We start from the raw sequence: 15,518 nt of genomic DNA on the forward strand, positions 1-15,518 counted from the left end.
TCACAACCACAGGATTCAGTTGCAAGCCTTTTTTTTTTTTTTTTAAGGGTTACAGCATGTTAATCAATGACCTGGCAAGTTGGTAACTTGTGGCCTGCATTTACATACCTCAGTGCAACATTGACAATCCTTTCAAAACGTGATATTTGCAAGATATTATACTTGTTGACCATTTGTGCCCTGCACTGTGTATGATGTGTGTGATACAGGGGCATTGCCGTGGTTTAGATGCCGTGTAACAATAGCACATGTCAGCCGAAGCTGATTGCTGCCATTCTAGTCAAAGCTCTGTTTTCCACCAGAAGTGCCATGGCGCATCCCAGAAGTGCCGTGGTGCACTGCTTTGTGGGGAATATGAATTGACTACTTTTGACAGAAGTCGTGTCAATCTACACAGACCAGATGGAGCAGAAATCCCCACAGAAGTCCCCACATAAATTGAACAGTGAATCTGATCAGTTTTCACAATAAAAAGCAGACCGAAATATTATGGTCATGTACATATAACGACGTGCTCTACGTGCACATGATAGAAACATATAAACCAAGAGACAACAACCAAATCAGCAGAATCTGAGCAAGTTCATAAAGCCGGGCGAGCAAAACGCGCCGCAAAACAAGGCCATTGAAATTGCCTCTGTGGAGGATGGACGGGATCGGTGTCACAGCCACAGCCGTACCTGGACAGAGGAGGGTGCAGGAGGGGGAGACAGAGGCTGCACAAGTGAAGGAAGAAAGGATTGCTTTCATGTGAAATGTCTCTTCCCTTGTTACCTAAACAGTAATGATCATGCACTTGAATGAATACAGCCAGGTAAAAATTTAACTCGCACACTGCTAAACTAACTAGCTGTCACCTGGTCTCTGGGAATCTTAGCTCCCTAGTGCACACACATTGCCTGAAAAGATTGCTTGAAAGACTGGCATTTATTCCATTCTTTTTGAAAGCATTTTAAAGTAGTTAATTTGTAAGGAAATGAATGCCAGTGTTAAAAATGAAACTGGTCTTTTGTATTTTCAGGAATTGAATGTGGGCATAATTTGGCACCATCGGAGTCTGAAACCATCTTTCATTGAATTTTGTGGCAAAGCTTTGACTTGAGAACTACTGAATTGGATTCATGCAGATGTTGCCCTTGTGTAAGGAGAGGGAAAGGTGTTTGTGTTCGACAGAGCTAACTGCTGCTGTAGATGACACGCCACCTCGCTGAGGGCTTTGCAGTTTGGTCTATTCCTTATATCTCACAAAAAGCTGTGAGGAGAGGTGCAAATAATGTTTCTCATACCACCCTAAACAAATAATGGACTAAAGAAATGCTCGAGATGGAGGCTGAGCAGACGGAGAGCGGGTAGGGGAGCTAGAGAGCGAGAAAGAGAGCAATACTTCATTGTGACTGAATTGCAAAATGGGATTTGCATAAATAAGGCTGAAACATCAGCAGGCCATTTTACAGCCAACAGCGGGGCTGAGACGAGGGAAGAGAGTTTGCATGTGGATGTGTGTTTGCACTTAGAGGTTTTTTTTTTTCCTCTTTCTTTTTAAGATAATGACTTTTGTAGCAGTGTTGTGTTATAAATCGAAGTCAGTGGACGAGGTTTACAGCAAGGTCAAGGCTCCTCTCCTCCTTTTGATCCCACACCATTAACCCCCCTCCTCCATCACCACTACCTTAAATCCTCCCATCTTCCCTTCAGAGGAATTTGGGTGACGTAGCTGGGAAGGGTTTACGCTCTACAATGCGCTCAGCCAGTGTACGCTGACTGTTACATAAGCATGAAATGAAATGCTCCCTTTTAGTGCCACCTACAAGGAAAACCCAAATCTAATTGAATTGAACTATTTACTGTCCTCTTTTCATGTGGAACCTCATATCGATATCTGAGAGGAAAAGGCAATATTTTAGTTCCTCATTATACTGTTTTCCTATTAATGTGCAGCTCCTTGTGTGTGCTGTGATAGACAGTTCAGCGTCTTTAACGGAGAAAGATGAAGAGAAAAGTATGTGATTACCTTCTTTGTTGGCGTGTGAGTCTGCGCATGCGGCTGGCTGCAGTGTTTGTATGTGTACATTCCTTATGACAGTCAAGTCAGCAAGCTCCCCAATTAGTGTCTCGTTAGTGTGTGATGGGAGGTGCACATACTTACTTTATTTAAAATCTAACTGGTTTTAGGGATTCTGTCTAGATGATTGGCTGCCACGTAAATCCGAGGCACCTGTGGTCACTAAATCTCCCCTCTGTTGTTGGAGAAGGAACCAAGTCAGGGTTGCTTAGGTAGTTCCCCTCCTCCTCTCTCGCTGCCAGAATCCCAGCGGCTGCATATCCACACCCCAGTCAAACAGTGTCCGAAATCCCGATAACTTGTGTAACTCTCCAAAATGATCAGTCTGATAATCAGGTCCACTACGTGCAATGGCTGCTAGTTTGCTGTGCAATTAATTAGACATAGCGATTTGTTATTTCCACAATACTGAATTGATTTTCCAGCCCCCAGTATTGATACTTCCAAAAAAAAAAATTTCAATAGGTTTTCAGGGCAGTTACATTTAGAGTTACAGTAACCGTGTACATCTGTGCACCTCAGCAAGTAGTGTTCTAACAAATGTAGTGATCAAAACATTATCAATATAATGTGAAGCACATGATGTTAGACTACCCAAATGGTACACAGCAAGTTGTGCTTTCAGCTTTATTTTGGAAATTTACCATAAATTATGCTCAGTATCACAGTGTAAATTGCAATGTATAACACTCATGTATCATGTGGTTCTTTCACCTTCTTCTACACTTTGTGCACAACAAACACCATGAATGTCAGTGTAATGGTGTGATCAGATCAGAAGCAAAGGAGTATTGTTACCTTTACTTATAGCTATGGTGAGTTAGATAACACACTGAGGTGGTGTGCTGTTAACCTGCAGTAAAACTAGTCAGGGAGTGATAGTCGGTCATCGTCTTTCATACAGGAACTGTAGGCTGTTGGACTACTGTTCCTCCTCTATGGTGATTGTTTACTAGTTTTGAAATAATTACGCATCGTATTTGTGTTGACAATACTTTAATGAAATAACAGAAAAAAATGGATGCTTGGGCTAAATGTTTCAATACATTTTATTTGCACACATTTATTATGTTTCACACTGCTTGCGCTGTGCAGGATTACTCTATTTATATATTTTTATAATTGTGTTAAGGTCCTTCCCTTTTTTCTGCAACTGTGCAGAATAGAAATATCATGCTGTATAGAATAGGTGCTTATGGACTGCTGTTGTCAAATCACCAGTGCAGCTCCCAGCACTGGCATGCTGAAGAACTTTGACTCCTGCGTCACACAGTGTTGTTTTATTTTGAAAAGTTAGTCACAGCATAATTTGGACACAAGGCTCCTCTGTGGTTCCACTTAAGAAGCCACCTTCTGCTCATCTGTGGCCCGGATGGTTGTAAATCTCCTCTCCTGTACACCAGCGAGAGATTAGTGTTGCTGCTGTAGCAGGAGTCAATGTTTTTTTGGTTCCCAGTGACACCCCCCAACCCCCCCACCAGCCCTCTCCAAACCCGACAAACACTCCACCTCCTTCTCCCCAGGGGAACTCTGGAGCCAGTTACAATGTTGAGTGTTTGGAAGAGTTCCTAAATATTTTCAGGATGATAATGTAATTTGACTGACTGGGCTGCTCTCTCCAACAGGATTCTCATGCAATCCTCTCGCTCGCTCACAATACACTCACACAAAGGTTGCCTCAACACCACCTCCCCGCCACCTCTCTTCACTCGTCCCTGGTATTTTTACATTCAAACTACACAAAATCATGTGGCAGATTTTACTCTTTTTTTTTTTTTCCATAGATATCACATCTGCTCTTGAGATTTTTCTTGATATAATTAATAATTACCAATCATTTCTAGGAAGTCTTTTTTTTCCCCCCTTACAAAAAGTGACTGAGTGAGCCTTTTATTGCTGAATCATGAAGTGTTTTCACTGTTACTTTGTGCCACACTGTACAATGTTACACGATAATGTCAACACAACAATGAATTCTACATTTACAAAGCTTATTTTGTCAATTTTTGTTGATGCATTTGAAAGGTCATAATTTCTAGTACTTTGTTAGCTGTGGTGGTATCGTTGCACTTGAGTGCTTGATTTTGAAAGGTGTTTAAATTCTCATAATCTGTACCTCACATTTGTTTTATGTGGTGGCCAGTAAAGTTTGAATTCCCTCAGGATAATGCAGCTCTATAAGTTCTAAAATAAACATGTTAAATTAACTGTCAATCAAAACTGAACGTTATCATATTTGTAAAGGCAGAAATTATAGCGTAGCTGTTGAATTAAATCACATTAGAGTGAATAAAAAAAGTTACCTAATAAAGTAGCTGCCGAATGATATTTTTGGCTTCTGGGATAAGCTGTATAACTAACCAATTTCCATCTTTATCAAAGATACTCTGTTTAGCTGAAAAGGGGCTGTTGCAAGTCGCCAGTCATGCATGTTATGCTCCAATTTTTGCCAAAATAGAGTTCAAAACTCTTTCTGGTTGCAGCTGTCATTAGCTGTTGAATTCTGTCACTAAACGGACAGCATTGATGCTGCAGGAACACATTTTGATACTTAATGCTGAGAACTTGTTTATAAAAGAAGTTTTCGGGGCTTACATTTGGACTTATTTTAGGGAAAGCATGGGTGTTTCTAATAACGTTGTCTATGAGTCAGTCCTGTTAAAGTGTCCCAATAATTGATTTTATTATTTGCACCTGTGTCATGTAAAAAGGAACCATATGAATCCATTCTTGCTTACATAACTTAGAACTTATCACAGCCACTGTGAAAATAACAGACTTTTAACAGCCACCTTTGAAGCCAGCGGAGGCAGATTGATGTGAGAAAGATTTGGGTGGAGTATCAGTTTAATTTTGGTCAGACTGCGGTCCCCCTTTTCAGTTTGGTTAACAACCCTTTTCCTCTCCCCTCTCTCTCCATCTCTGTCTACTCTCTCTCTCTCTCTCTCTCTCTCTCTCTCTCTCCCTCCCTCTTTCTCTCTCTCTCTCTCTCTCTTTCAACAGTGTGCCTGAGGGCCATTGAAAGCCCCCTTGGGGGAGTTTCATAAATACACATTGAACAAGAAAAGACTCTTGGACTATTGTTATTGTTTTTACACACCTTCTCTCTTTCTCACACACACACACACACACACACACACACACACACACACACACACACACACACACACACACAAACACACAGGGGCGCACACACACTTACACAGACAAGGACGTAGAGAGAATGTTGGAGGTCCAAGAGGAGAGGCCAGCGGCGGCAGGTACAGCAGCGACACACTTCGGCAAGAAGGAGCGAGGGAAAAAAGAGCGTGAGGAGGCAAAAGACGGAAGGGGAAACCTCTCTAACATTGGGAATCCTGTTGCTGGCTCCAGGAACGTGCGTGCAAAAGCGCCACTTGCACACACAGGCAGTCCTCACCAGCTCATCACTCCACCCTGTTCTGTAGTACTGGGAGCCCCATCAATGCACTCCAATAGGCTAAAGAACTCCCCGTCCACCAACACACAGAGGTGAGTGCACTTGCATCCTAAAATTCCTGAATGTGTTTGTGATCCTCATGACAGCCTAATCAGCCAGACACAAATTTGACTGCTGATTAAAATCATACTTTTTATCCAGAGGTTTTAGGAAGAAAACATGTTTGGCTGTACCACATTAGCTGGGTTTCCGTGAAATATCAAGCGAATTTTAAGCAAATGTCAGCAATGCCGCCACAGAGGACACGGTAGTGGTTTGAAGTGAATGAACCAGATTATGTAGTGCGTATTTATGTCAAAAGATGGCAGTATAGGCAATGTTATGATTCCTGTAACAGGCAGTGTAAAAAAGACCCAGAAAGGTTACCGGTTAGCCTATTGTTTTGGTCTATGGCTGAAAATTGAGGTCTTACATTTGGTTTGACAAGGTGTAATTGGTCTTTGGTGCTGGCCACTTTTGGGCATGTTGCTGCTTCTTCAGAGGCAATGACAAAGTTTTGGAATATCCGGTGATATGATGGTAGCAGAAATAGCTGGTCAGTCACATGAGTTAATGATTCAGTTTGTCAGAGTTTATTTGAGTTAGGTTTTCCATCTCCTCTTTCATGCAAAAACCACCCCAAGTGAACATAAAAACATTTTTGCAAATTTGAGGTTCTTTTTTATTTTTTTAACGCATTTTGCCATTGCCTTAAAATGCATAATGCACAAAACTGCAAACGCGCATCAAACTCATTTTTGGAAACATGGCTAGTGTTGTCCTTTATATGTGAGTGTCTTCCCACATCAAAGGCATATTACAAGTGGAACATAGATTTCCTGGCTGTCACATTTTACCTGCTGCATAATGTGCTGACTTTTTGGATTTTCAGAAAAAGTTGATTATGTTAAAAATCATTGGAAAAAGTTATGCCATGTCGTGCATTTGAAAATCTGATTCCTGCTAATTCTATGGGCAGTTGCTTGGTCAATGGCAAAGCTTTAGAACACCTAACATCTTTTAATGTGGGAGTAAATCAGATTTTCCTTGGAGCTACTCTGGTGCCATGCCAATTTGTTACTGTGTTATTGATAGTGGTTCTGAATTCAGGTTCAGCAGCATGGGCACAAACCCGAGCATGTCCCTTTGCCCTCTGTTATTTAGAGAGAAAAAAAAGTGCATAAAGCAGATCTAAGATCAGCCTCTCTGCTTTTATGGTTTAACTGAAAGGTCTTCATGTGTGATCCGGCGCTGTCCTGGGGTCAGGGAGTACATTGTGCCTGGAAGTTTTCCCTGCTGACTCATGGTTCAGCCTCTGGAAACGGCTGTCTAGACTGCCAAAATTCTGGCTTTGCCCTCTTTTTCTACTAGCAGTTTATGTGCACGTACATACAGTGTGTTAGGCTGTGGCTGCGTTTTTTGGACATGTTGGCATTTGTTCCAGAGTACTTGCATAAGTGTGTATGAGGGAGAGAGAGAGAGAGAGACAGATAGAAAGCGATTGGGGTGTGGTGAGGGAGTTCTCTGCAAGTTGGACGTGTCCCACTTGACTGTACTGAACTGCTCTCATAACTAGTAAGTAGCAGTTATTTCTAGATGGCCAATGTCTCTGAAGTATGTTCTGTCAGGTTTAACTGAATCCCAGTTCCAGTAATCTTGTGTTCAGACATCATACCATACATAGATTTCTCAATGGCATTGTGTTCAGCCTTTTTCCTGGGTACTATCGTGAAGATCAGATAAGACCGAAAAGTTGATTTCACGCCGAGTTTGGTGATATCTGCATATCCAGCTTCCTTAGTATGTACTCCTCCCTTCATTCACTTTGTGCCCAATTTCAGAACATGATTACTGGGTAACCTAATTTTGTGCCCCAGGCTTGCTGCCTTCTTCCTTGATGAAGGCGTGCGTGCGTGTGCGCGCGTTTTAGAGGGGGAAGATGAGGACAGAACATAGTAGTTTGAAAGCCTTCATTGTGTCTTTAAAAAATATGTAATTTTGCACTGTTTTGTTAAAATAGAACAACTCCTTTTTTGTCTTGATAAAAGTATGAAAGTATTTATTTGCTGAGATGTTTTTGTCTTACCTCTCTCAGCCCTAAACCTAAGACGGAGGTCATGGTACGCTCACCTCCTGTCATGTCCCCCTCCACCGCCTCCCAGATGGACTCTAAAATGCCCAATCAGGGTAAACCAGGGAGCACTGGCAGCCAATCACAGCCCTCACCCTGTGACCCCAAAACCATGGGTGCCAAAGGAGCTCAGAGTGTGGCAGGGGGCATCGGGCTAAAGAATGGCCAGGGTCTGACGTCTGGCCCAAGCTCCAAAGTTAAAGTCAAAAGGGAGAGAAGCACCTCGGTGGAGTCATTTGAACAGCCAGAAAGTGGCACACCCACCAGCGAGGAAAAAGGTAAGAAAGTAGCTGGGGTCAGACGCTGTCTGGCAGTCTTCCTTCATGTGTGATAGTGAGATCTTACAGGTATTGAAGGTGCACAGTTGTCTTTGTGACAATTAGGAAAATAAAGTAAGATTTCTTTGTAATTAAGTTTTAAAGTTCTTGGCACAACTAGAATGACAGGACTACCAGGGGCACCATTTAGCATGGTCATCCTCACATCATTATCAAACCATCACTGTCTGTTGGTTTTTCAAACAATAAATGTCAGTGTACAAAACCCATCAAGGCATGTAATAGATGTTCAAGATTAAAAAAAAAACAACAACAACACAATAATCTGCTGTCTGCCACAGGAAGTGAAAATTTCAGATGATGCTTCTCTGAAACGTTCCATTGTTGTTGGGCATTTGACGAGAATATGAAGCAAATCCATCAAGACATATTAATGATGTGTGTGATTAATCCATTATGGCTGCCGCAGGAAGTTTGAAGGAAACAAAAACAATAGGGATCCAGGGGGAATATTGAAATGGTGGGAAGGTTCATGGGATTCTGTGAAATAGGCCTTGAGTTTCTATGGCTGCTGCAAAATCATACATTTCCCAAATGGAGCACTTCATCTTGCTTAACAGTTGACTTAATTATGAAGCAGATCCATCAAGGCAAATACAAGATATTTAAGATTGTGTAAAAATCAATAATGCAGTTTATCTCAGAGTGGACTGCTTCAATATCTTTAGTGTGTTTCAGTCACTCCTATGCAACCAGTAGGTATACGCTCTACTTAGAGACAGTTTATTAAATGCACATATGTGTGTGTGTGTGTGTGTGTGTGTGTGTGTGTGTGTATGTATGTATGTATGTATGTATATGTATGTGTGTGTATGTATCTGTGCATATATTTGTGTGTGTGTGTGTGTGTGTGTGTATACACAGTGTAATGTGTATACATATATATGTATATGTGCGCGCATGGGTATGTTGGTGTGTGTGTGCCACATTCTGCCCTCAATAAACCCCAGTTGGCTATCTAGAAGAAATACTGCTGTCCCTCACTGTCCCTCTCACTGATAAACCCAGCCCTCTAATGGTTGTGTATGTGTGTGCGTGTCTGCACATGCAGACAGTAGCAGGGTGAAGAGGATGTGTGTGGCAGAGAGGAGGCAGCCGTACAGTGGAGCTGACTGGTGCTCTGGGGGTGAAAGTGACGAAGATGACAAAGGATTCTTCAGTAAGTTTAACGTGTTCATCCATGCGTGTGTCGCCGTCCCTCTGCCTATCAACTTGACTTATGAAAACGCTGCAGTAGAACATCAAGTCTCCCATGAGCTTGTGCTTGTCCTAAATTGAGTTTGCCTGTTGCCTCCCTGCAGACTGCAACTCAAATGACGTGAAGCCCCAGGACTCTGTCACCCATTCTACCTCCAATGCTGGACTCAGTCGCTCCTCCACACCCTCCCACAATATACTGGGAGGTCAGGGTTCCACAACAGAACCTGCTAGTGGCCAGAAACCTGGCTCAAAACTTGTTTATGTCTTCACTACAGAAATGGCTAACAAGTAAGGAGTCTTAATTGCAATTTGAAACATTTGTGGCTAGTATAGATTGTCACTGCATATGTAAACACCTGTATAAATATGTATTGATTGTGTCAAACAACTGACTGTGTGTCTTCTTATTTTCAGGGCAGCTGACGCAGTTCTAACTGGCCATACAGAAAACATCATTGCCTTCCACATGAAAAACATCTCCAACAGCAAAGACAAAGCTCATCTCCTCCTGGTAAATGCACTCTTTGCCTTTCACATACACTTAAATACACAGACAACTTACACAAGAGAGTCATTACATAATCCTATCTCTGTCCCTCTCTCTTAAAGAACAATGCAGCAAGCGCCCTTCGAAATGACTCCAAGCCTCCCCAGCAACCACCGTCCCATGCCCAAGATCAGAGCCACCAGCCTGGATCGAAGCCGTCCTTAACGGGCATGGCAGAACCAGCCCCACCGCCGCCTTCAAACCAAGGAAGCCAATCTGCCGTTCTTCCACAGGAAGGGTCATCATCCACAGGCTTGGAATCAAAAAATCTTCCTGGCAGTAGCCCCAGTAACAACGTAACCCCAGTTGACCAGGCCCCTATCACCCAACCAGAGGCAGGCCTCAATGCTTCCACAGCAGGTGAAAGTGGACAGGGTGGTGGTTCTGTTGGGTCAGGTCTGACACCCCAGCAGCAGCAACAGCAGCAACAGCTGGCACAGGAGCTGCTGAATATGGAAGCCAACACAGAGGGTCTGTCCCAAGAACAGTTAGAGCATCGCCAGCGCTCTCTGCAGACGTTGCGAGATATCCAGCGCATGCTCTTTCCTGATGACCGTGATGCCCCACCTCCTGGGCCTCCCCAGTCCCATGGTGGACCCCATGATGGAGGTCCTGATAGTGCCCCCCGGAGATCAGAACAGGGCCCCTTACAGGCAATGATGGCACAATCTCAGAGCCTTGGACCACCAGGTGGGCCAGGAGGACCCCGCCCTCAAGGTCCACCCTTTGGCCCACCCCATGGTCCTAGGGACTTGCCCCCATTTCCACAAGATGAAATGGGTCCTCATATGGGGGGTCCAGGGGGCTGTGGAGATGGAGATCAAATGACCCCAGAACAGGTGGCTTGGTTGAAGCTCCAGCAGGAGTTTTATGAAGAGAAGCGGAAGAAACAAGAAATGCAACACCGGCCACTTCCCCCAGACATGATGATGCATCCCCACGGTCCACGGGGTATGATGAGAGGGCCTCCGCCTCCCTACCAGATGGGCCCAGGAGAGATGTGGGGAGGACCAAGTGGTCCCCCAGAACACTACCCAGAGCGCATGGGTATGGGCCCTGGCCCTAGGGGTATGCCCCCCCATATGCAGAGGATGCCGGGCTTTTCTGGTATGATGAACCCTGAGATGGAGGGACCTCCAAGGCCTGGAATGGGTTGGCCTGACGACATGCCTCCCCGTATGGGAGATGCACGAGGCTTTCCTGGTGGACCAGGGGCCATGTTTTCTGGTCCAGGGGGTCGAGGGGAGCGTTTCCCAAATCCTCAGTCAGTGCAAGAGGCAATGTTCCACCAAGGTATGGGGGGTGAGAAGGGCATCCCCCCTGGCATGATGATGGACATGCAAAGGATGATGGGGCACCAAAGAGGCGGAATGGAACCTGGTAATGGCATGGGTATGTTTCCTCGAATGCCTGGTGATGGTCCTATGAGTCCATCTTCTAGACTCCAGGCAATGGGGGGCCGAGAAATGGGGCCTGAGTTTACCATGGGGCCAGGCCCTGGGCCTGGACCTCACATGCACCCTTCCAAACTGCGAGATCCTCCAATGAATTTGAGTCCTGATGAGATGATGAGAATGAGAGGAGGTGGAGGCCCTCCAATGGAAAACATAGGTCCACAAGGCAGACCAATGCAGGGGCCACCCTTTCCTGACCAGCCACAGCCAGGAGACTTTCCAATGGGTCCTGGGCGACCTTTCCCAGGGGGTCCTGGAGGAATGAGGGGCCCCCATGGAGACCAAGCATTTGGTCCAGAGCACAGATCTACGCCAACAGGAGGCAATGGCCGCATTAACCACCTCCCCTCTGCTGCTGGCCCATCACAAGGACAGAGGGGCCGCAAGCCAGCAGATCTGAATGTCCAGGCTGGAGGAGGGAACTCTCCTAGTGTCAACCCCCTTAAGTCTCCTCCCCTAAGGCAGGTGCAGTCCCCCATGATGGGTTCACCCTCTGGAAACCTCAAATCACCTCAGACACCGTCCCAGCTGGCTGGAATGCTTACTGGTCCCACAGGCCCCAGTGCTCCTCCAGCACCGCCAGCGTCCGCACCAATGAAGTCCCCCCACTCCATGATGGGATCAGCAGGTGCTTCTCCTGTTCACATGAGGTCTCCTTCTCTTCCTAACCCTTCTCCAGGATGGGCCTCTTCACCAAAACCTCCCATGCAGAGTCCTGGAGTACCACCTCAAGGTGGCAAGCCCCCCCTCAGTATCACCTCACCAAACATGATGGGGAATATGGAGCAAGGTATAACGATCACTTTCTTTCATTTTGTGTGATAAACAGAGTCTCTTTACTATTTAATTACATATATATTTCTAAGCGTATCATTTTAATATTCCACGTGGTACTATTTTAATGTCTTATTTGGAATATGCAGACCTTTCTTAGGTTTTGTAATGCATGGGCCTGAGCAGTATATCAATTCACAGGAGGAGAAACATTTTCTTTAGGCTAAATTTATGTAAAATAACATTCAAAATTAAGTGTTTCATTTCTGCAGAGATGCGACAGACTTATCAGGTCAGATCCCTGCACAACACAATTATGATTTTAATATTTTTCAATTCAAAGATTAATCATGACACAATATTAATTGCATCTAATATTGTGAATCATATTGCAATTGCAGTATCTATCAAAATAATCACAATTTGATTTTTCACATTGTCAGCCCTTATCATAATTTGTGCGCAAAATTGAAAATAAAATGGCTATGGGCTATCTACCAAGTTAACACAATAATGCATACATGAAGATTGGGTTATGGTCCACAGTCTCCCTCTTGTGGTCACATTTAAATGTTACTGAGACATAAGTACCACACACATTGTTGGGGGTATCATTAACATCGATGTGATTATGTATAAATATGATTTGCCAGGGAATGGAAATTATTGAAAGTTTTATCATCTCTTTGTCACATTCTGTCTCATTATGTTGTCCTGTAGGTGGTAATGGCCCTGCTTCTGCCCCGCCTTCATCGGGGGCTCCATCTGGCTCTATGTCTCTTCCAGGCAACGTGCCGTCTGGCAGTCCATACACCATACCCCCTGAGCCAACACTATCCCAGAACCCTCTCTCCATCATGATGTCACGCATGTCTAAGTTTGCAATGCCCAGCTCTACCCCTCTCTACCACGATGCCATAAAGACTGTTGCCAGTTCCGATGACGACTCGCCCCCAGCTCGTTCCCCGAATCTTCCTTCAGTGAACAACAATGGTAATGCAGTCTAAATATCTTTCAGTCAAATGGGATTGCACTTTTCACGAACCTTCCTTTGATCTCTTGAAAATTGCTTGAAATGAATATCCCTTGCTTTTTTCTTACAGGTATGGCGATGAATCACCAAGGTAATCCACGTATGATGGGACCTGGAAACTCTGGACCCATGCCTGCCCTCAGCCCTCTGGGTATGAATCCAATGGGATCCCAGCCCCTGTCCCACGGCATGCCCCCACAGATGCCCTCTCCTAATGCCCCTAATATGGGCCCAGGTATGATGCCACATGGCATGATGATACCACCAAATCCACAAGACCCTGGCATGGCAAACCCTCAAATGATGCCACAGGGACGCCTGGGTTACCCTCACCGAAGCCAGGGCTATCCACTTACACAATCCCCATCCCAGCAGGGCCCTTTCTCCCCGCACAATGGTCCTGGTCCCCAAGGTTTCCCTGGCCATCCCATGGGCTTCCAGGGAGAAGGAGGGCCTATGGGAGGACGGATGGGGAACATGCCTCATGGAGGAGGGGCTGATGGGGGCATGTGTAAGCCCAATACACCTGGAGGACCTGAGTTCAACAACATGCAAGGTGGATTCAGCGATGCAGACCTTCATGAGGTGATGCGGCCGGGAGCATCTGGCATTCCTGAGTTTGACCTATCCAGGATAATCCCATCCGAGAAACCCAGCCAGACTCTGTCTTACTTCCCCCGTGGTGGAGGAGAGAATCCTGGGGGGAAACCACCGCACCCCTCTGGCTTTCCCATGCAGGGCATGATGGGTGATGGTCCACCAAGGATGGGGATGTCCATGCAGGGCATGGGGGGAATGCCAGGGGGGCCTGGTGGTGGAATGGGTCCCCAAGACATGCCAATAGGCAACCCAGGCCACAACTCGATGCGTCCGCCAGGATTCATGGGCCAAGGCATGATGGGCCACCAGCCCCGGATGATGTCTCCTGGAGGTCCGGGAGGGATGATGCAGGGGAGACAAATGGCCCACCCAGGTCCTGGCGGTTCGCCTAATATGATGATGTCACTGCAGGGCATGGGTGGCCCCCCACAGCAGACAATGATGATGGGGGCTCAGATGAGGCCCCGTGACATGGACATGGGGTTCAGTCCGGGCCCTGGAATGTTCTAATCTATCAGAAACTTTGTATCTAGAATGTTCTTGGATGATACGCACGGATGGAGTAAAGGTCATGGAGTGTGGATGCTGTTGAGAAAATTTGATAGACTCAAAGGACAGATCATTGGAGGTTGTGCCCACAAATGAACAGAAATGGAGTAAACCAGTCACACCAAGTAATGTACTGTGGGAACTATTCCAATGGAGACTCAGACAGGCCTGGATGGCCATGGAGTACTTTGCCACAAGAACAGAAAGTTTTGACTAATGAACTTCAGAATGTATGGGATTGTTGTGCATCAATTTCGCAAAACCTGTTCTTGTGTTTTTTGATTATCTGACTATAAAGATGACTTCAACAACAAAGAGGAATCAACCTAACTAAAAGTCAGCGTGGAGATGCTACAGTATATGTCTACTTTTTCAAATTTAAAAAACAAACTTCATGAAAGGGATATGGAACAAGAGAATGGATTAAGAAGAATTTGTGCTTTGTGAAGACTTTAGTGGAACTTCATCTTGTCTCTAGCTCCATTGTTTTGACTGTTTCTGTACAGTATATAGTGTGAGTGTGTGTGTGCTTGACAGACTGTTTGTGTGGTATGTATGTATGTGTCTGTATGTATAGGCATTCTATCAGTGACCTCTCAACTCCTCTTACCCAACTTTAATTGGGGGAGGAACGCCCCCTAAAAATACTGTACTGTTTACCATTGGTGGGCTATTCAAATTTTAGTCTATTTTAATTTCCTTTGTAACTCCAGTGTATAACAAACCAAACTATGACCTCATTAAGATAATAGTATTATTAAAAAAGCACAAACATGGACCGTCTGCAGAAAGCGTCTTCTTTCTCTATTTTTTACCATTGAGAGCAACACATGAAGTGAGGATCCTGGCAGCTTTGCAGCACATAATCCATTTCGATTTGTGGATGACGTTTGACTCGGTGCTTCAAAACTTTCAGGACTCAACTTTCGCCAGCGTGAATAATATTGCTAATACCCAGATGTGCTATGTGTGTTCTTGTTCCTGTTTTGTTTTGACTCTCTTGTTGACTCTGGGTAATAATCATTCCCACAGCAATAATCCCCCAATGGTCAGCAGAATGGAGTGGCTCAGTGCCACAGCAGGTATGCCAGGTATTATAGAACTAGAGCTAGGTAGATCTGGTAAAATATAGTAAGGCAGATGTGGCGTCTGGGGTGAGACACACAAATGTAAACACGCACTGCTTACCATCCAGTTGACTTCCTCTTTTCTCTATTGTATAAGCTTGTCATGTGTTTCTCCATTGGCTTTGGTGCAGAATAGCCTACCAGGGCTGTGGTGATGGACTACAAATAAAAGATATTGTTTTGGTATATACATGTTGTCTATTGCGTGTGTGTGCGCATGTGGCTCTATTCATACCTAATCAGCTA

General features: G+C 44.9%; 1 protein-coding gene across 6 annotated transcripts in view; it reads left to right on the forward strand.

The window, feature by feature from the left end:
* bcl9 (BCL9 transcription coactivator) overlaps positions 1-15,452 on the forward strand; it is a 32,801-nt gene extending 17,349 nt beyond the window's left edge. For 4 of the 6 annotated variants that reach the window (XM_086220466.1, XM_086220469.1, XM_086220467.1 and 1 more), the window contains exons 3-10: positions 5,066-5,572; positions 7,615-7,928; positions 9,040-9,147; positions 9,290-9,476; positions 9,603-9,699; positions 9,798-11,979; positions 12,684-12,956; positions 13,067-15,452. In XM_086220466.1, coding sequence (XP_086076592.1) covers positions 5,286-5,572; positions 7,615-7,928; positions 9,040-9,147; positions 9,290-9,476; positions 9,603-9,699; positions 9,798-11,979; positions 12,684-12,956; positions 13,067-14,106 — 4,488 coding nt within the window. In that variant the 5' untranslated portion in view covers positions 5,066-5,285 and the 3' untranslated portion in view covers positions 14,107-15,452. The remainder of the gene's footprint in view (positions 1-5,065; positions 5,573-7,614; positions 7,929-9,039; positions 9,148-9,289; positions 9,477-9,602; positions 9,700-9,797; positions 11,980-12,683; positions 12,957-13,066) is intronic. The other 2 variants (XM_086220468.1, XM_086220472.1) reach the window with 2 other exon arrangements.
* Positions 15,453-15,518: the final 66 nt, after the last annotated feature.

The sequence above is a fragment of the Aulostomus chinensis genome, chromosome 12, assembly GCF_037954235.1.
Source record: "Aulostomus chinensis isolate RoL2024-O1b breed Wild chromosome 12, RoL_Achi_v1.0, whole genome shotgun sequence".
Taxonomy (NCBI): Eukaryota; Metazoa; Chordata; class Actinopteri; order Syngnathiformes; family Aulostomidae; genus Aulostomus; species Aulostomus chinensis.